Source organism: Bombina bombina, chromosome 6 (assembly GCF_027579735.1).
Source record: "Bombina bombina isolate aBomBom1 chromosome 6, aBomBom1.pri, whole genome shotgun sequence".
NCBI lineage: Eukaryota > Metazoa > Chordata > Amphibia > Anura > Bombinatoridae > Bombina > Bombina bombina.
The window spans coordinates 800,678,892-800,699,416 of record NC_069504.1 but is presented as its reverse complement, the minus strand read 5'-3'; the positions used below and the strand labels follow the sequence as shown (position 1 = coordinate 800,699,416).

The window sequence follows — 20,525 nt, the reverse complement described above, 5'->3', positions numbered from 1 at the left end:
TATAGAGGAGCTCAAACTCAGCACGTCTGCTCTCCACAAAGGCTAGCTCCGCCCCCATCAGATATATATTTAACCCCTTAACGACCGAGGACGTGCAGGGTACGTCCTCTAAAAAATGTCAGTTAACGACCAAGGACGTACCCTGCACGTCCTCAGTCTGGAAAGCAGCTGGAAGCGATCCTGCTCGCTTCCAGCTGCTTTCCGGTTATTGCAGTGATGCCTCGACATCGAGGCATCCTTCAATAACACTTTCTGGCCATCCGATGCAGAGAGAGCCACTCTGTGGCCCTCTCTGCACCGGACATCGATGGCCGGTATCGTTGGTGGGTGGCCATCGGTGAGCTCTGTAAGGTGGAGGGGGCGGGATCGGGGGCGGAGCTTTCGGGGGCCCGAGCGGGCGCGCGCGTGCACGGGGGGTGGCGGGCGGGCGCGTGCACGGGGCGGGAGCGGGTGGGAACCGCTACACTACAGAAAAAAAGTTAGGAGTAAAGTGTAATAAAGAATTAAATAAACATTTTTTTTTAAAAGCATTTAAGCGATCTGGAAGGGGTGGGGGGTTGGTATTGGGGGGGGGGAAGCTACACTACAGAAAAGGGACATTTTTTTTATAAAAAAACATATTTTCACTAAAATGGGTACTGGCAGACAGCTGCCAGTACCCAAGATGGCGCACATTAAGTCAGAGGGGGAGGGTTAGAGAGCTTTTGGGTGGGGGATCAGTGAGGTTGGGGGCTAAGGGGGATTCTACACAGAAGCATATGTAAATATGCTAAAAAAAATGCACAAAAAAGCCCAAATTTTCCTTTTATTTTAGTACTGGCAGAGTTTCTGCCAGTACTTAAAATGGCGGGGACATTTGTGGGGTAGGGGAGGGAAGAGAGATGTTTGGGAGGGATCAGGGGGTCTGATGTTTCAGGTGGGAGGCTGATCTCTACACTAAAGCTAAAATTAACCCTGCAAGCTCCCTACAAGCTACCTAATTAACCCCTTCACTGCTAGCCATAATACACGTGTGATGCGCAGCGCCATTTAGCAGCATTCTAATTACCAAAAAGCAACGCCAAAGTCATATATGTCTGCTATTTCTGAACAAAGGGGATCCCAGTGAAGCATTTACAACCATTTGTGCCATAATTGCACAAGCTGTTTGTAAATGATTTCAGTGAGAAACCTAAAATTGTGAAAAATGTAATGTTTTTTTTAATTTGATTGCATTTGGCGGTGAAATGGTGGCATGAAATATACCAAAATGGGCCTAGATCAATACTTGGGGTTGTCTACTACACTACACTAAAGCTAAAAATACCCCAAAAAGCTCCTTACATGCTCCCTAATTAACCCCTTCACTGCTGGGCATAATACACGTGTGGTGCGCAGTGGCATTTAGCGGCCTTCTAATTACCAAAAAGCAATGCCAAAGCCATATACGTCTGCTATTTCTGAACAAAGGGGATCCCAGAGAAGAATTTACAACCATTTATGCCATAATTGCACAAGCAGTTTGTAAATAATTTCAGTGAGAAACTGAAAGTTTGTGAAAAAATTTGTGAAAAAGTGAACGATTTTTTGTATTTGATCGCATTTGGCGGTGAAATGGTGGCATGAAATATACCAAAATGGGCCTAGATCAATACTTTGGGATGTCTTCTAAAAAAAATATATATATATGTCAATGGATATTCAGGGATTCCTGAAAGATATCAGTGTCCCAATGTAACTAGCGCTAATTTTGAAAAAGAAAAATGGTTTGAAAATAGCAAAGTGCTACTTGTATTTATGGCCCTATAAGTTACAAAAAAAGCAAAGAAGATGTAAACATTGGGTATTTCTAAACTCAGGACAAAATTTAGAAACTATTTAGCATGGGTGTTTTTTGGTGGTTGTAGATATGTAACAGATTTTGGGGTTCAAAGTTAGAAAAAGTGTGTTTTTTTCCATTTTTCGTCATATTTTATAAATTTTTTTATAGTAAATGATAAGATATGATGAAAATAATGGTATTTTTAGAAAGTCCATTTAATGGCGAGAAAAACGGTATATAATATGTGTGGGTACAGTAAATGAGTAAGAGGAAAATTTCAGCTAAACACAAACACCGCAGAAATGTATAAATAGCCTTGGTCCCAAACGGACAGAAAATGGAAAAGTGCTCTGGTCACTAAGGGGATAAAGGGACACTGAACCCAAATTTTTTATTTTGTGATTCAGATAGAGCATGCAATTTTAAGCAACTTTCTAATTTATGCCTATTATCAATTTTTCTTCGTTCTCTTGCTATCTTTATTTGAAAAAGAAGGCATCCAAGCTTTTTTTTTTGGTATAGCACTCTGGACAGCACTTTCTTATTGGTGGATGAATTTATCTACCAATCAGCAAGGACAACCCAGCTTGTTCACCAAAAATGGGCCGGCATCGAAACTTACATTCTTGCATTTCAAATAAAAATACCAAGAGAATGAAGAAAATTTGATAATAGGAGTAAATTAGAAATTTGCTTAAAATGTCATGCTCTATCTGAATCACGAAAGAAAAAAATTGGGTTCAGTGTCCCTTTAAATATATCTTTAAGAATAAATAGAACATATTCTGCTTTGCACAAAACATTAGATTATGAAAGATGCAATATTATCTTCTTTTGTTACGGTTTTAAATAACCGCGATTGTGTTTGTCCGACTTGTGGGTGCTAGGTATTTTTTCAACTTTTTCAGCTCCATTGAAGTTTATAGGGAAATGCGATTTTGCATTTGCAACTTCTCAAAGTCTATTTTTTACCGTGACATTACGAACATGAGAGAGCAAACTTCAACTCGTAATACGAGCGTGAATCTCCAAGTGCAAAAAAATTACTTAATGATTGAACGTGAGTAGCTGGTATTTGTATTGGCATGATAGAAACTTTTTGCGTACCAATTACCTTAAAGTGAAATGCAAACAGCCTTATTGTGATACTGGTCTGGAAACTTGAAATGTCCCTTTTCAGCCTAACAAAAGTAATAAAGGCACATGAAACCCAAAATTTTTCTTTCATGATTGGTAGAAGATACAATTTTAGACAACTTTCCAGTTTACTTATATTATCAAATTTGCTTCATTTTCTTGGTATCATTTGTTGAAGGAGCAGCAGTGCACTACTTGTTTCTAAATGAACACATAGGTGAGCCAATGACAATCAGTATATATATGCAGCCACCAATCAGCAGAGCAGATAGAACCTAGGTTCCTGAGCTTTCCTAGATAAACCTTTTATCAAAGGATAACAAGAGAATGAAGCAAATTAAATAATAGGAGTAAATTTGAAAGTTGTTTAAAATTGTATGCTCTGTCAAAATCATGAATGTCTAATTATGACTTTACTATCCCTTTAATTTACCTGATTTGTCCTTGGAGAAACTCAGGATTATGAACCTCTCCACATCTTTCTCTGCTACTTCTGACCCAGTTTTTCACTGGGTTAATCTCGATCAGAGCTGTTAATCACTGCCCGATGGTGACAGTGATACACTATTGTATTCTTTTCTTCATGCCAAATTAGTAAATGGTCTTAGTATGAAAGGGTGGGAGAAAAATATGTAACACCAACATCCCTGAGCCATATCGCCTGTGAGCAGTAACATCTGAACTCTGAAATCAAAAACTAATATCCCCAAAATGTCAACTAAAATACTGTTCTAATATCTAATATCCCCAAAATGTCAACTAAATATTTTTCTCTTGTCCTGAATACTAAGTGATACATACTAAATACTACATGTCCATATCTTTATGTATATTATTTATGTAAATATAATGTAGAATTATTTATGTTGTCAAACGTCTGACATTTCCTTTAGGTTTTTATTTTCTTTCACTTCCTCCTCCAGACCCTAGGTGTCGCTGTTAAAGTTTAGACTACTTTGAGATTAGGAGCCGCCAGAAGGCGCTGTGTTTGACTGTCCGGGATAGACTGACTGAGGGACGCGGATTGTCGCAGAGGTTTAGTGACTGTGAGTTGCTGCTACTGTTGCAGAGCGTGACAGTCACATTGAGGGAGAGACTGAGGCACATTCAGTGGAGACTTCCACATCGTGTGTAAGCGCCGGAGTTTGCTTGTCCCATGTTAATAATATAACAGGCTGCCCCGTGACTTTGCTCCTTAGATATTAGTAGCATAATGCATATAAACTGAGGAGGGAACATACTGCAACACACAAAACAGTAATACAATGTGCAGAAACGTCCATACGTCGCAAGCTGGCAAAATGAAGATGTGTAACATAAACACACGTTATGCAACAAGTACAACAGACAAACTCAGAAAACGTGCACATGTATAGCCTGTTGCGTACTTTATTACTGCTCAACATGCAGTAACTAAACATATATATGCTATATAAACTGAGATATCCAGCAGCACCATTGTACAATATTTCACTTGGCTGTATCAGCTATGAAAATGTAAATATTGCCACAAAGCCTGTTTATAAAATCCTTTACATGGCAGGACACCCAAGGATTGTGTCCTCATAAATATGGTATATGCTTATCTGTGCTCTTTATACATAAATATTTTACAAAAGTACTTCTTTAAACAATAGCTACACACACAAATTTAAATTGAATAACTAACTATGCACAGTAGAAAAATGTTCCTTGTGTATAAATATAGCTAACCCCCCCCCTAAACATGCAAGTACACATGTGTATATTTAATATATGTATAATATATATGTGTGTGTGTGTTTGTTAAATTAGCTGTGCACAAATTAATATTTTCTGTGTATAACACAGAATATGAGACTGCAGATTTCTGACTGTTTATTTTCTAAACTATATCTGTGCTGTTACTATGTGAATATGATTTGTTACTTTTACTGTCCATAGTTTCTGCCTTTCCTGTATTTTGTATCGGTAACACGCTGGATCAGCAGTGCGTGGATGGAGTGTATCTCTCTGGCTTGGAGAATGAGTTCTACACACTTGTGTCAATGGAACTGGACCATTTCTTACAACAGGGAGACCTCAAAACGTGAGCAACATCAGAGGGGTGCATTCACTTATCTAAATCACATCTTACAAGTTTTTTATACACAACATATTGTTTTTCAGCTATATCACATTTAAAGTATATGTATGGCAAAGATCTGGTTACCTAAAAATGATCAATATAGCGTACAGTTTAGTTTCAAATTTCCAACTCCAGTCCTTTTATACAGGCTAATAGTTTAGGATTTTAGACATGTTTGTTTGGCTTATTACTCCCTTGATATTTATTTATGTGCATTGTAAATCAATTTAATTGACTGACAACTTTACAATATTTACCCTTCCTGTGCAGTTTCAGTAACCTAATAGATGAAACATAAATTGTCTATTTTTGCAAAATGAAAACTGGATGTAGCAGCCAGCTATACCCAATTGATACCATACTAAATGGACATGAAACCTAGGTTCTTTGCTGCTCCTGAACTTACCTAGATAAACCTTTCAGCAAATAACAAGAGAAGGAAATAAATTAAATAGAAGTAAATTGGAAAGTTGTTTAAAATGGTATAATCTGTCTGAATCAGGAATGTCTAATTATGACTTTACTGTCCCTTTAAAGGGACACTGAACCCGATTTTTTTTCTTTTGTGATTCAGATAGAGCATGAAATTTTAAGCAACTTTCTAATTTACTCCTATTATCAAATTTTCTTCATTCTCTTGGTATCTTTATTTGAAATACAAGAATGTAAGTTTAGATGCCGGCCCATTTTTGCTGATTGGTGGATAAATTCATCCTTCAATAAAAAAAGTGCTGTCCAGTGTACTGAACCAAAAAAAGAAGCTTAGCTGCCTTCTTTTTCAAATAAAGATAGCAAGTGAACGAAGGAAAAAATGATAATAGGAGTAAATGAGAAAGTTGCTTAAAATTGCATGCTCTATCTGAATCACAAAATAATTTTTTTGGGTTCCGTGTCCCTTTAAATGGACACTAAATAAATGCTAGATAGAATGATGCATTCAAATAAATAATGAGTCTGAGAATAACATGTAGATGTATTTTTTAAAGTTTCATTAGTTGTTTAAATATTGACAAAATAAGTGTAAAGTTTTAGTGTCTATAAAACAATGTGAGCTGCCATGTTGTAACTTAGGTTACCTTCCCTGCTGTGGCCAATTAGGGACAGTTATAAATAGGTCACTAGAGTTTGCAGCCAATGGTTGTGCTGGATTTAACAGTGTTCTGCACTTCCGTTTCTAACAGGAGCTGTAAAGCTCACAGTTTCAGAATGGAATTACAGAAAGTGGAGACAAAATAAATAATGAAAGTATATTGCAGAGGTTATTTTTATATATATATATATATATATATATATATATATATATATAAAATAATTTATACGATTTATCATTTTATATTACCATCTCATAGTGTTTAATGTCCCTTTAAGCATACATTTTAAAACAACTTTCCAGTTTATGTCTATTAACAGTTTTGCTTCAAACTCTTGGAATCTTTTATTGAAGGAGCAGCAGTGCACTACTTTTCATTGGCTTACCAATGTGTTCAGTTAAATTCCATAGTGCATTGCTGCTACTTCAATAAAGGATACCAAGAGAATAAAGCAAATTTGTTAATAGTAAATTGGAAAGTTGTTTTAAAACGTATGCTCTATCTGCATCATAAAAGAAAATGTTTGGGTTTCATGTGTCTTTAAAGCGACACTAATAGAAAAGTTTCCCCTTAAAGAAACATGAAACCCCAAAAAAATATTTTAGTGATTCAGATAGAGCATACACGTTTAAACAACTTTCCAATTTACCTCTGTTATCAATTTTGCTTCATTCTCTTGGTATCCTTTATTGAAGGAGCAGCAATACACTACTAGGAGCTAGCTGATCACATCAGTAATCCAATGACGAGGCATATATGTGCATCCTCCAATCGGCAGCTAGCTCCCAGCTCCTGAGCCTACCTAGTTATGCTTTTCAACAAAGGACACCAAAGAACAAATCTAATTAGATAATAGATATAAGCTGGAAAGTTGTTTAAAGTTGTATGCTCTGTCTGAATCAAGAAATATATATATATATTTTTGGTTTCATATCATTTTAATGTGTTTCAAATGATTTACTACACCTTCTGCAGAGTATTAAATGAATGGGGAAATTGCCTTTTTAACACTAAATCTGAATGCCTTTCTTTTGTGGAAAATAATATTCTAGATCACAAACTTACATTGTGCAACCTCTTCATTATTCAGCCATGTAACTTATTTTTTTTCCAAGAATTCTGCTTTGTGGTTAGCAGATGCTGCCTCCTCTGACAATTTTATATTGTGCAATGCAAATTTATCTTCATTTTCCTAAGAAATCCCTTACTAACATTAAAGTGAAGGTAAACTTTGATGAATGAAAGCCCGTTTTTTTTAAAAATACTATTAAAAACAGGGGCACTTTTATTCATCAAAGTTTACAAAGTAGCCGTTTTGTTAAAAAAATTATCTTTTTTTCTTTTCACTGCTAGAGCAGCTTCTCCCACATAGAGATCCTCTATTCACACGTCAGCAATGACTAATCCTGCTTCCTCCAATCACGGCATGGCCTCAGGCAATGACTACCCTGAGGAGAAAGCTGTGATTGGAGGAAGCAGGATTAGTCACTGCTGATTTGTAAACTTTGATGAATGAAAGTGCTCCTGTTTTTAATAGTATTTTTAAAAAACGGGCTTTCATTCACCAAAGTTTACCTTCACTTTAATTCTCCTTCACTTCTAAATCCCGCCTACTTCCTGCAGGTACAGTAAATAATTACATTGTTGCCAGCAGATATTCTTTTTTTCTTATTGTTATTTTGAGTTTATCCAGTTTTATCACACCACCTAAACATTTTAGAATTTTTTTGGTGTACATAGGGAAAATTTGCCTTGATGGAATGCTTTATAAGTTTATTTGTATCAGATGCATTAAACATCTGTGAAGTCAAGCATTTCTGTCCCCCCCATCTCCCTTTGGGCTGCAGCTTTTACTTCTTTTGAGAGGCATTGATTCACTTGTCATGTTGATAATGTGGTACAAATGTGGATTCCAGGGAATGACAGTAAGGAAAATCTCTGAAAACAAAGGTGGAAGTGCAGTGTCTATAAAACACACACAGTAAGTACTAAAGTACACAGCAGGGCTTAAAGGGTCATTATAGTTTAAAAATTACATGCTCTGATTTTTTTATGAGACTGTAATTTTAAGACGAGAAACCCGGCACCTATATGTGTTTAACTCCATCAATGGAATTAAACATATAGTAGAAGTACCGCTAGGGAAATGCAGAGAATGTCTGGCCCTGAATGCAAATTGACTCTGATCCGCAGCGCTATTCGCACGACCCAGCAGCTGGACAAATGCTACTGATTGTCAGTGGCATTTTCCACTCTGGAAAAAAAGTGGGAAGGAAGACAGGAGGGGGCTTATCAGCACTCTTTCCTACCTTTATGTAGAAGTAAGCTGTGGTAATCGGCTCTACTGTATGAGAGGCAACTATAAGTTAAAAATAAACTTTAATGATAATCTTTAAAAGAAAGGTGAAAAAAAACTTTCACCAAAAACCCACCACAAACACTTTAAAACGATAGGAAGCACTGTTGGTTACTCCCCTGTATTGCTGGCCGATAACTGGAAGCGTCGGCTTCAGGAGCAACCTACACATTGGTCTTATCAAACAAATTTAGAAAAACACAAACACGTTTCGGCTGCTCCACAGGCCTTTATCAATGTGTGAATAATTTTGACAAACCGAATCCAGAATATCACGGCCTTTTAAACCCACTGATTACGCAAATAAGCCAATAGCGTGGTTCCTTAGATGCATGCCCGTAAGAGGACCAATTGTAACCAGTACCGGTTCGTCACAGGGGGCGCTGCTACCATCACTATGTGCGGATTGGATCAAAAACATTACCACGACCTGCAACCAATCACATAGTATTTCATGAACCTGCCTTCAGGATGAGCACAGCTAATTTGTGTGGGGGCGTGCACTATTTTCGCATACGTGGTGATTGGTTCCAATCTGGCTAGCGTAGGTTGTTCCTGGCACCTGAAGCCGGCGCTTCCAGTTATCGGCCAGGAATACAGGGGAGTAACCAACAGTGCTTCCTATTTTAAAGTGTTTGTGGTGGGTTTTTGGTGAACGTTTTTTTTCACCTTTTAAAGATTATCATTAAAGTTTATTATTAACGGTGTTTTGTTGGAGCTCCTCATTTCATTTACTAAAAATTAACAAATTTAGGACTATTTTAACAATTAAAGCTGCCTTTGTGTCTTAAGACTCTCACACTGACAGCAGGGAAAGACCTAGAGGAGAAAGAACCCACAACCTCTAACCGGAGGTAAAGAAGAATAGAGGACTTGCGACTTGGTTCCCCATCCACAGAGAAACAAACAGCGCACTAATACCCCAGCTGCCAGGGGACAAGGGAACAAAGGACTGCTGAATCGCAACACTCCGGAGGGTCGGGGCTCCGCTCCGGAGTGTTATAGAACTACTCGGCAACACCGCAACAGGAATCAGCTAAGTCCCTAATCAGCACGGACCGCCACGTGGCCTTCCGATATAGCGGATCGAGTAGGGCAACATCCAAGACTGACGGCCTCCCTGTCTCTGGGCCCACCGCTACCTAAAAGATCCAGCTTAGAGACTTACCGGAGGAAAGTCTTGACAGGAGGCAGAGAGAACTATTTAGTTAAAGTGCGCCACTAACCTTTGGCGCGAACACCCGCCATTTGCTCTACTCACAGCCCGGCTCTACAAACACCATCAGACCACCTAATGTGAGAGCAATTCATGACCCACGGCACTGACTAGAGGGTAAGACCTTTAATCTTATACATCAACCCCTGCAAATCCGAACTTTATTCTCCCCATATCAGGGCCCAGCTACTCCTATATTGAATCACCAATAATTAAATATTAGAAACTAATAACAGCAAAATATTTACACATCATACAAGTGCTGCAGAACCATTTACTCAGTTTAATTATTAAGGGAGCGACATAACCCCCCCTGTTGTGGGACAACAAGGGCTTAGCTGAATAAAAGGGGTATTTGGACTGGGGTGCTGTGTCACTACGTTGTAACTACAGGAACTCTTGGTGGCCGTATATTAACCCTACGGGGCAGAAAGCTATTGAGGAAACACACACATAAAGAAATATTATTTGGCACAGGCCCTGCTTTTCTTTGTATCAGCACCAGGAATACACTTGATAGAAAGGGCCATATATCAGTAAATAAACTTAATATGCAGCAGAAATAAAATAAAGACAAGCAGTTCCCCCTTCATAGTTAGCCTCAACAAAGATCAACAACTATAGCTCCTGGACCTAAGGAGACAGCCTGATTGGTGTCGACTTGGGAACTATCCCAGGAGTCTCATTAAGAGGCACATAGTCACAAGACAGGGGAACTGCCTTCCATCTTCAGAAGAGGAAATTTTGAAAAATCCTGCAATGTTCTCTAGCTCACAACAGCCCCCAATTTTAATTTTCATTTTTATAATGGGCGAGCTATAAGTACTGAATTGTAAGGAGCGGCAGGCTGATTAATACTTTCCGACTGCTATTTGAAAGAAAAAATATAACACTGAAATGGACATATAAACAGACACGTAGCCTCTGAATTCTAATCCTTGTGTTCTCCATAAGTCCTAAGCTAATTCCTGCCTCAATACATTCACAGCACTTAAAATTCTTGGCTCCATCAACCAAAAATGAAGAACAAAACACAAACAGTCAAAGAATGCCTCTCTAAATCTCAGCTTAAGCAAAAGCAAATAGACAAAGACCCCTCTGCTTCAGGAAGCAACATAGATACTAGCATCTCAGAAACAAACACTCAACCTATTACAGATGTCCAAAATAAGGAGCTTCTATCTCAAATTAAATCGGTATTCCATGAGGAATTGAAGTCTGCGCTGTCTGACCTAAGACAGGATATCAAGGACATTGGCACTCGCACAGCAGAACTAGAAGAGAGAGTAGATGACATCGCTGAAGAAATCCCACGTATACAAAAATCTATGTCTGATCAGGAAGATTACATCCACAAATTAGAGGAACAGATTGAAGATCTCGAAAATAGATCACGCAGATCTAACCTACGAATTAGAAATCTTCCAGAATCATATAAGAATCTACAGGAGACTATGCTAGCACTCTTTCAACAGCTTGTTCCTGATATAGAACCTGATCAATTCTTAATGGACAGAGTCCACAGATCTTTGTCTAAACCCCAACAGTCTACTACAAGGGACATTGTCCTCAAACTACATTATTTTCACATTAAAGAACTCATCATCAAAGCTTCCAGACAACAGCAAGCTATTAACTTTGAAGGTCATTCAATACATATCTTTGCAGACATTGCACCTACCACGCTTAGGAAGCGAAGAGAGCTTAAGCCCATCACCATTGCCCTCACAAAAGCCCAAATAAAATATAGATGGAATTTCCCTTTCAAATTGGTCTTCACACATCTGAATGTGTCTTACAGTTGCTCCACTTTGGCAGAAGGAGCAGCCATCCTACAGCGTCTACAAATTCAAATTGAACTCCCCACCACATCACCCATTCCTAGTTCACAGAGACGTTCCATTCAAAGAGAGTGGTTACCAGTGGGAAACTCTAAAAAGCAAAAAAAGCTGAGGAACAACCCAAGCAGCTCTACGGAGGGGGGATCTCCAAGGGAGGAGGAGGCCCCTCCCACTTGAAAATAGAAATGGAGAACGCAGGAAAAGAAGAGGGGAGGGGGGAGGGGAGGGGAGAGAGAGAGCGACCTGTTGGGTACTATTTTCAAGTTAACTTGATTTTGCCTTTAGGTGACAGATGAGGATCCGGTCTCCATGACAAGAGACTATACACGTATGACCCTGGACTAAGGCTGTGGGATATGGGTGCTTCTGCGCTTTTTGTCTATTGAGTTATACCTGTAAGTTGGGCTGAAGCCCCCACCTTACGTAGAGACTGTTATACTTAACAATGAGCATAAACAGCCTACTTATACTACTGTTCTCTGGTTAAAAGTTATAAGATATTAAGAGTTGTAAACCTATCCATATATGTTTGCAAGTTTAACAGCATTTTCTACCTTACTTAGGGGCGGATGTTCTTGGTTTTTTTTTTTTTTTTTTTTTTTTTCTCATACCTTCCCATCCCCCCTTTCTTCCAGCATCAATTTCTCTATTACCCCCTTCGTCTCCCCTACCCCTCTCCCCCTCCAGGTTTGTAGCCAGACGGCTACTCAGAGGTAGCGTGACACGAAAAAGCATTATTATGAGTGTTGTAGGGGCCTGCCGCCCCTCATGTTCTTATGTTTTTACGCTTCTCTATGTGGGAAGACACTACTGTAAATAAGAAAGTTATTTTGTCCATTATTATTCTCACTTTTTTTACTCAGGTATGTTCTCAATTTATAGAAAAAACTCAAAGTGTAATATATGTTGTTCTACATCCTATAGATGCTGTATTCTTTGGCTCTGGACTGCAGGGAGTCAGGCGCTTTGTATGCTGCGTCCCTATATTTAATGCTCTTCAGTATAAGGTGGGTCCCGGCTCTCCTCCACAGGCTCATACTACACGTAAACCATGTTCTGAGTTGTCATGCAGGTTCACAACAAAGCTGCCTTGGGCCTTAGGCCTTTTTATCCATACTCCATCGCCTACACGATAATTCTCTCACCAACCTTCTAATATGTCCATTAAAATAGTCTCACACAATACCAGAGGCTTAAACTCAGACACCAAAAGGAAAAAAGCAATCACCACCTATAAATCACTGCAAGCCCATATAGTTATGTTGCAGGAAACACACTTCACAACAAATTACACACCGAAATACTGGGACAGATTGTATCCTACCCAATACCATGCAGTTAGCGGGAAAAAGAAATGTGGAGTCACAGTACTCCTCCACTCCACCCTTAATTTTAAAGAGGAAGAAATAATTAGGGATAAAGAAGGGAGATTTATAATAGTAAGGGGTTTAATCCAAAACACACCGATTTTACTAGTTAATGTTTATGCCCCCAACGAACGACAAGCCTTTTTTCTAACCAAACTGAGCAAATTACTGACCCAATGGAAACGATACAAAACCATCATAGGAGGTGACTTTAACCTTTCATTGGACCAGACACTTGACAGAACGATAGTGAGGACAGTAAACTCTAGATCCCATAGCTCCTCCCAGAACATTTTAAAGGATTTTTCCTTAGATCATAACCTGATTGATAGTTGGAGATCCAAAAACGGAAATGATAGGGATTATACTTATTTCTCCCCAATGCACCAGACACAATCTAGAATAGACTACATTTTTATGAGTCAAATACTGTTACCCCTATTGACTACAGCAAAGATTTTAAATTGTCCTTGGTCAGACCACTCCATTGTAGAAGCAACCCTATCTAGAATTCTAAATCCAAACAGAACTAAATCTTGGTCTCTTAATGCCAATCTCTTGCAAGATAACACAGTAGTACAAAGACTCCAACAACAAATAGCGGAATTTATAAGGCTTAATGAAGGTAGCACATCAAATGTTATGCATGTTTGGGGGGCTTTAAAGGCTTTTGTGAGAGGCATTCTGATAGCAGAGACCAGTAAGCGCAATAAACAAGACAAGGCTAAATTGTCACAATTACAATCTGAGGCAAATGAACTACGCTCCCATGTCACCCACAACACAAGTAAGAAAAACAGGAAAAAACTTAGAGATATCAATGAAGAGATAGATAAATTGCTTAATAGAGAGGTATCTAGGTCTATTAAAATGGTCGACACCCATTACTACATATATGGGAATAAGCCCGATAAAATGTTGGCGAATAGACTTAAGGAGATCACTAGAAATACTACCGTACCACAACTCCAGCTACCTGACAATAGGAATACCAATGATCCCCTCAGTATAGCAAATAGATTTGCAGATTACTACAATGACCTCTACAACCTCCCAACCAATAAGAAAGATAAAAACAGCCTTGAAGACTTAGACACATTTTTAGGTTCCAACACACTCCCTAAAATCTCAGACGAAGACCGTAACAAGCTGAATGCTCCTATATCTCAAAATGAGATTAAATTAGCTATAAAATCTATGAAAAGCTCTAACGCTCCGGGACCAGATGGGTACTCAGGTACTTTTTATAAATCTTTGCAAGATATTCTCATACCCCAACTCTCTCTGGTATTTAACACTATAATGCAAGGTAAAGAAATCCCCAAAGAAATGCTTATGGCCAGGATAGCAGTAATACCTAAGCCGGGAAAAAATAAATTGCACTGCCAAAATTATAGACCCATTTCCTTGATAAATCAGGATATAAAACTATTTACAAAAATTTTAGCAAATAGACTGAACCCCATTCTCACAAAAATAATTCACCCAGATCAAGTAGGATTCATAAGAAATAGAGAGGCCCCAGACAATACTCGAAAGATTATTGATTTGATTAATGTGGCTACTGTAGAAAAAGCGCCTTCTCTGTTCCTCTCCTTGGATGCAGAGAAGGCGTTTGACAGAATAAATTGGGATTACATGTTCGCGGTACTAGAGAGAACGGGTATTGACGGAGCTTTCCACAAAGCTCTTACCACCCTGTACTCGCACCCCTCGGCCTTCGTTAGACTTTCAGGATATCAGTCTAAATCAATACAGATTAGGAATGGAACGAGACAGGGCTGTCCTCTGTCTCCGTTGTTGTTCGCTCTGAGTATTGAACCACTAGCTGTCCATATTAGAAGTGACCCAGATATAGCTGGTCTGAGAGTGGGAGCTAAAGAATACAAAGTTTCGCTTTTCGCGGACGATATAATATTATCAATAACTAAACCACTACTCTCCCTCCCACCACTTTATGCAACACTTAATAAATATGGAAGGCTATCCGGCTATAAAATAAACGAGGACAAGTGCGAGGCGCTCGGCCTCAATTTACCCCAACACACGAAAAAATTACTAGAGCTCAACTTCACCTTCAAATGGGCACATAAAAAACTTAAGTACCTAGGAATATACCTCCCTGCTAACATATACTCTTTATACCAGGCAAATTATCTCCCAATGTTCAAACAGATTAGAAATTTAATTAACAAATGGTTACAACTGAAGATATCTTTCTATGGAAGGATTGTCTCCGTTAAAATGACTCTCCTACCAAAAGTACTATATTTATTTAGATCCCTACCGATCTCTATTCCAATAGCTGAGCTTAACGCTCTTCAAAAAGACCTGCTGCGCTTTGTCTGGCAAGGGAAAAGAGCTAGGATTAATAAAACAATCATGAGCACTCACAGAAGAGATGGAGGGGTGGGTCTTCCACACCTACCATCATATTATTATTCAGCGCGTATGGCCCAAACACTGCATTGGTTCAATGAGGCAAACCAACCTCTATGGACACAAATTGAATCGACAGTTGCTGATACAGGACAAATTTACAATTTATTATGGGCCTCAAAAAAGCACAAACAGCCTTTGATGCACAGACATGTAGCGATCTCTCACACTATCTTTATTTGGAATAAGCTGACCACCAAGTTTCCATTGGTGCAAGAGAAATCAAAATTGACACCTCTGATACTACCACAAACCTCAATAGACTCACTTACACAACAGAAATGGGCTAATAAGGGGCTTTATAGAATAGCAGATGTAATGGTGGGCGACAACTTCATCTCCTATGAGCAGTACAAAGCTATAGACCCTGATGATAGAAACATATGGTATCATTACTTACAATTAAAATCTAGAATCCAAGAGGCGACGGGCACTTTTAAGACACCGACACCCACTATATTTGAATCCCTGTGCTTAACTAAAGAACTCACACATGGTACAATCTCTTTGTTATACCCCACGTTTAATAATAATTTTAGAGAGGCAAAATCACCGACCATTATGAAATGGGAACAGGAACTTGACAAAACGTGGCCCTTAAAGACATGGAACTCAAACTTGACCAGGGGACTGTCGTTCTCACCCAATGCTTTACTCAAGGAAAATTTCCTCAAAGTGGCTTTCAGATGGTATCTGCACCCGACTAGGTTTGGAAGCTCTGGAGACTCTCCCCCGAGGCTTTGCTTTAGGGGATGCAAGGATAGAGGGACATATCTACACTCGTGGTGGCACTGTGAGAAAATTAGAGAGACTTGGGAGGGAACATCAACTCTTCTTAGTACCATATTCCAGAAAGAAATTAGGTTACAACCTGAACATGCGTTACTACACTTCCCATCACCACAAATACCGAAACGACATCATAAACTAGTTATGACAATATGTACAGTGGTACGAATTAGTATTGCGCAGTTCTGGAAATCTACACCCCCTAGCTTTAGATTCATTGAAAAAAAGATAGCACACCATTATGAAATGGCAAGCTTGACAGCAGAAACATTAAACACTAAAGAAAATTTTGTTGCAATATGGGAACCATACATCATGCACCACGAAGCTAGAGTAGGGAGAAATGACAACCCCTAAGAGTTCTTACGATATGGAGCCGAGCACACAATGAGGAGCCGGGGCCTACCACCTACCGCCTAATACTGTACACAGCATATTTATTTATTTTTTAAATTTTTTTTTGTTTTTTCCTCTCTCTTTCTTGTCTTACTGCAGAAAAGTTAAGGTCTATAGAGTTCGGATTGGTAAGGAAATATATTGATTACACTGAACTGTTGATTGTACATGCTTGAGTATGTTATTGTTATTATCACAAAATCTAATAAAATTATTTCAAAATAAAGTTTATTATTAACATATAGTTACCCCTCATACAGTAGAGCTAATTATCACAGCTTACTTCTATATAACGTTAGGAAAGAGTGCTGATAAGCCCCCCTCCTCTCCTTACCACTTTTTTGCATAGTCAATTTGTAAGGGGCAACACCGAGCTTTCTAGGGTTAATCCTGAAATCTCATTATTTCCTGTATCATCATATATCACAGTGCCAATATTTTTCTCTCCTTGTGTATTTTCCACTCTGGACCAGCAGTGTTCTGCGTTATGTCTACTATGTGTTTAACCCTTTTGTGGGGGTTAAACACATAGAGGTGCAGGGTCTCCAGTTTTAAAATTATAGCTTCTACTCAATTAGAACATGCCATGTTTAGACTATAATGGCCCTTTAACAAGTCACAGCTCCTAAAATCTTACTTCTGGCATCTGTTTGGAGAAGTCTAAATTTGCCTCATAAACATTATGTAGCTGGCTCCTCAATATTATGGTTGGCATCTTCAGATACAAAACATTATTACGTTCAATTGTCCTGTGTTTTGGAAATAAGAAACCTTGTTCCTTTGGAAACGCTCTATTATCCTGAATGACATATTCATCTTCTTGTTGGCATTTGCTGCTTTTGCTCTTTTATGGCAACCATTTTTATATTTGTTTATTTGCAGAGTTTTGCTTTTTCCTCCTGTATCAAGCCGCCTTCGGTACCTGATACACCATCTCACTGAGTCTCACAGTGGTTTGAGCAGCTTTTCTGTGGGTGAAGGATGGCAGCGTAGAACAGTAATTTGCCATGCTGATATAAGGTAAGAAGAATATTACTAGTATTGACCAATCGGATATCAAAGGTTCTGTAGCACTGATTTTCAAACCTGTTCTTAGTTCTCCCTAACAGGCCATATTTTCAGGATTACATTGGGTGAGAGCAGGTAAAAAAAACATGTTTACTAATCAGCTGATTATTTCACCTGTTCTATAGTTAAAGGGACATGAAACCCACACATTTTCTTTCATGGTTCAGATAGAGAATACAATATTAAACAACTTTCTAATTTACTTCTTTTATCTAATCTGTTTTATTCTCTTGGTATCATTTGTTGAAGGAGCAGCAATGCACTAATGGTTTCTAACTAAACAAATGGGTGAGCCATTCACAATCGGTATATATATGCAACCACCAATCAATAGCTAGAGCCTAGGTTCTTTGCTGCTCCTGAACTTGCCTAGATAAACCTTTCAGCAAATGATAACAAGAGAAGGGAGCAAATTAAATAATAGCAGTAATTTGGAAAGTTGTTTGAAATGATATTGTCTATCTGAATCATGAAAGAAAAAAATTGGGTTTCATGTCCCTTTAAGATATCTTCAAAATCTGACCTGTTAGAGAGGCTTGAGGACAGCTTTAAAAAACTGTGAGTAAACCTAGATATTATTAAAAGTTTTTCTGATCCCTTTAATTTTTACTGTTTTTTTATTTTATTTATATTTTCGTTTATTTCTGATCAAATTATTAGTTTTATATTTAAAGGAGCATTAAAGTGAAACAATTACATGTTCTAATTTGATTAAAGCAAATCATTTTAGCGCTAGCAACTCTGTCTGCTTAACCTGGTAGATGGGTTAAATACATAAAGTAATGCTCAGGAACCATAGAGAAATGCTGACCTAGAGTGGGAGATTATGTAGCCAATCAGAAGTGGCGGTCTCACAGATGGTTTCCACTTGGGATCAGCAGTTCTTCTGCAACTTCTAAGCAGTGCTTTAGCTACATTTAAGTCCTTTGTGGGGGTTAAACACGTTGTGTTGATGGGTTGCTAGCTAAAATTGCATGATCTAACAAATTAGTGCATGTCATTTTTCCACTCTAATGACCCTTTAATATAACTTAACCTTTATTTAAGTTTCTAATCACTATATTTTTTAGCATCATAAAGCAAGAGATTTCCTTTGCATGCTTTTCTTTCATTAATTTTAGATTAAAAAAAAAAATCTTTATATTCTTATTGTTCTCAAGAAGAACCTGCAGTTCTCAGCGCAATAAATAATTTGGGTATATGATAAACTGTTTGCAACTGGGACCCTCAAATTGACACACAGAGAATTAAGAATATTTCATGAGGGGTGGGGATTTAGAATTCCCTTATGTTTTTTTTGGCCACTGTTTATATTTATCTTTGCAATCTTTATAGACTGTTTTATAATGTTTGTTATTGTATTTAATTGTTTTTTGTTCCAGGCTTCCAGATCAAGAGGGAAATTCCAGAAATTCCACTCAAGAACAACACCCTGGGCGCCGCTGGTGCGGCTCCTCACAGTTTTATAACAGGGGTGGAAGGGGAAGACCAGGGGGCAGACAGTGGAAGTATGGGAGACCCGACAGAGCTTTGTATGTTGTCAGAGGGAAGTATGGGAGGAGGTGTGAAGTAGAAGAGAGGAGTAATGAGAGGATAAGAGGGGAAGAACCAAAGCTGAATGAGGAAAGTGAAAGGTCAGTCGAACAGTGTTATAGAGAAATAAAAAATGAAGAAGAGACAAGGGAGTTTGAACAGATGGATGAGCAAGTAGGACTTGAAAAAGTAAAAATAGGTGCAGAGCTTAAAAGTAATAACAGAGGGGAGTTAAAGGATGTGAGTTTAAAGGTCGGAAATGAAGAGGATAAGATATTTGGATCTGAAGATAACGGTAAGAAAGATGCTTTTGTAGATAGCAGAAACAAATATGTGCTTCAGGAAACACGTGAGGTAGTAGGACTTGAGGGGGAAAATAAAGCAGAGTTAGAAGATTGTAAGACTAGTGCTGGACTTGAGGAAAAGTCCAACAGGTTTGTGATAGGAGCAGAGAGTGTTAAATCTGAAGAAAAAGAGAAGAGTTTTAGGCTTTTGGGTGAGGAGAGTGGGCCAGTGGGCCATAAAGAGGTGAAGGAGAATGATGATATAGTGGAGTTTACAAACCAAGAGGAAGATACAGATGGAGCTAAAGGTGACCTATTTGAAAAGAAAAACACAAGAGGAAACCCTGTACCAGAACAGGATTGTTGGATGCTAGATGGAGAGAAGAATAAGGAAGATAAATTGGAAAAGGAGGAAAAGAAAACAAAGATGGAGGAACGTATCAGTAAGTCTTCAGAAGAGTGGGAAAAGGTGGAGAATGTAAATGAGGCAGAGCTTTCTAGTGCTTCTAATGACTGTCCGGTTACAGTAGTGATAAAGCAGCAGGCAGAGACAGAAACTGTATTGAGCATGCACAAAGAGCACAAGCTACAGGAGACCCCAACACTATCCAACGTGGGTAGAGAAGGTAATTCTCAAGGTTGTGATGGAGATGCTGGGATTTCAGAAAGAGCGGCTGATGAGAGCAGAGAAACAGGGTACAGTCAGGCAGGGGATGAGGGGGTACAGACAGGTTGTGCCCAGGCCATGACAGGAGAACTAAATATTCAGATGGATACCAGAGTTACAGTGACTGAAGAGGGAGCTGAGGGTATTGTAACTGAGACAGCAGGAAGTGACTCCCTAGACACGGCTAAAGGATTTGCAAAAGTAGATCCGCCATTATGTGTCACAGACAGACAGAATGAAAGAGATGGAAGGAGTGAAGAGGAGACGGAAGAACCAACAGCCCACAGGTCACATACAGTGGAAAATCCAGAGGAAATGATGATGCAGATTCTAAAGGAGGTATGTGAACATTCTGCAAGATTTATAGCATAAACAGGTAATAAAGTTGAATCTACTGAACTGTTAATAGAAATATGAAAAGGGTGTTTAAATG

At 38.6% G+C, this 20,525-nt stretch overlaps 1 protein-coding gene across 1 annotated transcript in view; it reads left to right on the top strand.

Moving 5' to 3' along the window:
• The first annotated feature begins 3,942 nt into the window (after positions 1 to 3,942).
• The window catches only part of R3HCC1 (R3H domain and coiled-coil containing 1), an 86,094-nt gene continuing 69,511 nt past the window's right edge, over positions 3,943 to 20,525 (top strand). The window contains exons 1-4 of the mRNA XM_053718126.1: positions 3,943 to 4,069; positions 4,862 to 5,006; positions 17,423 to 17,560; positions 18,991 to 20,431. Of these exons, the coding sequence (XP_053574101.1) occupies positions 4,966 to 5,006; positions 17,423 to 17,560; positions 18,991 to 20,431 (1,620 nt within the window). The 5' untranslated portion in view covers positions 3,943 to 4,069; positions 4,862 to 4,965. The remainder of the gene's footprint in view (positions 4,070 to 4,861; positions 5,007 to 17,422; positions 17,561 to 18,990; positions 20,432 to 20,525) is intronic.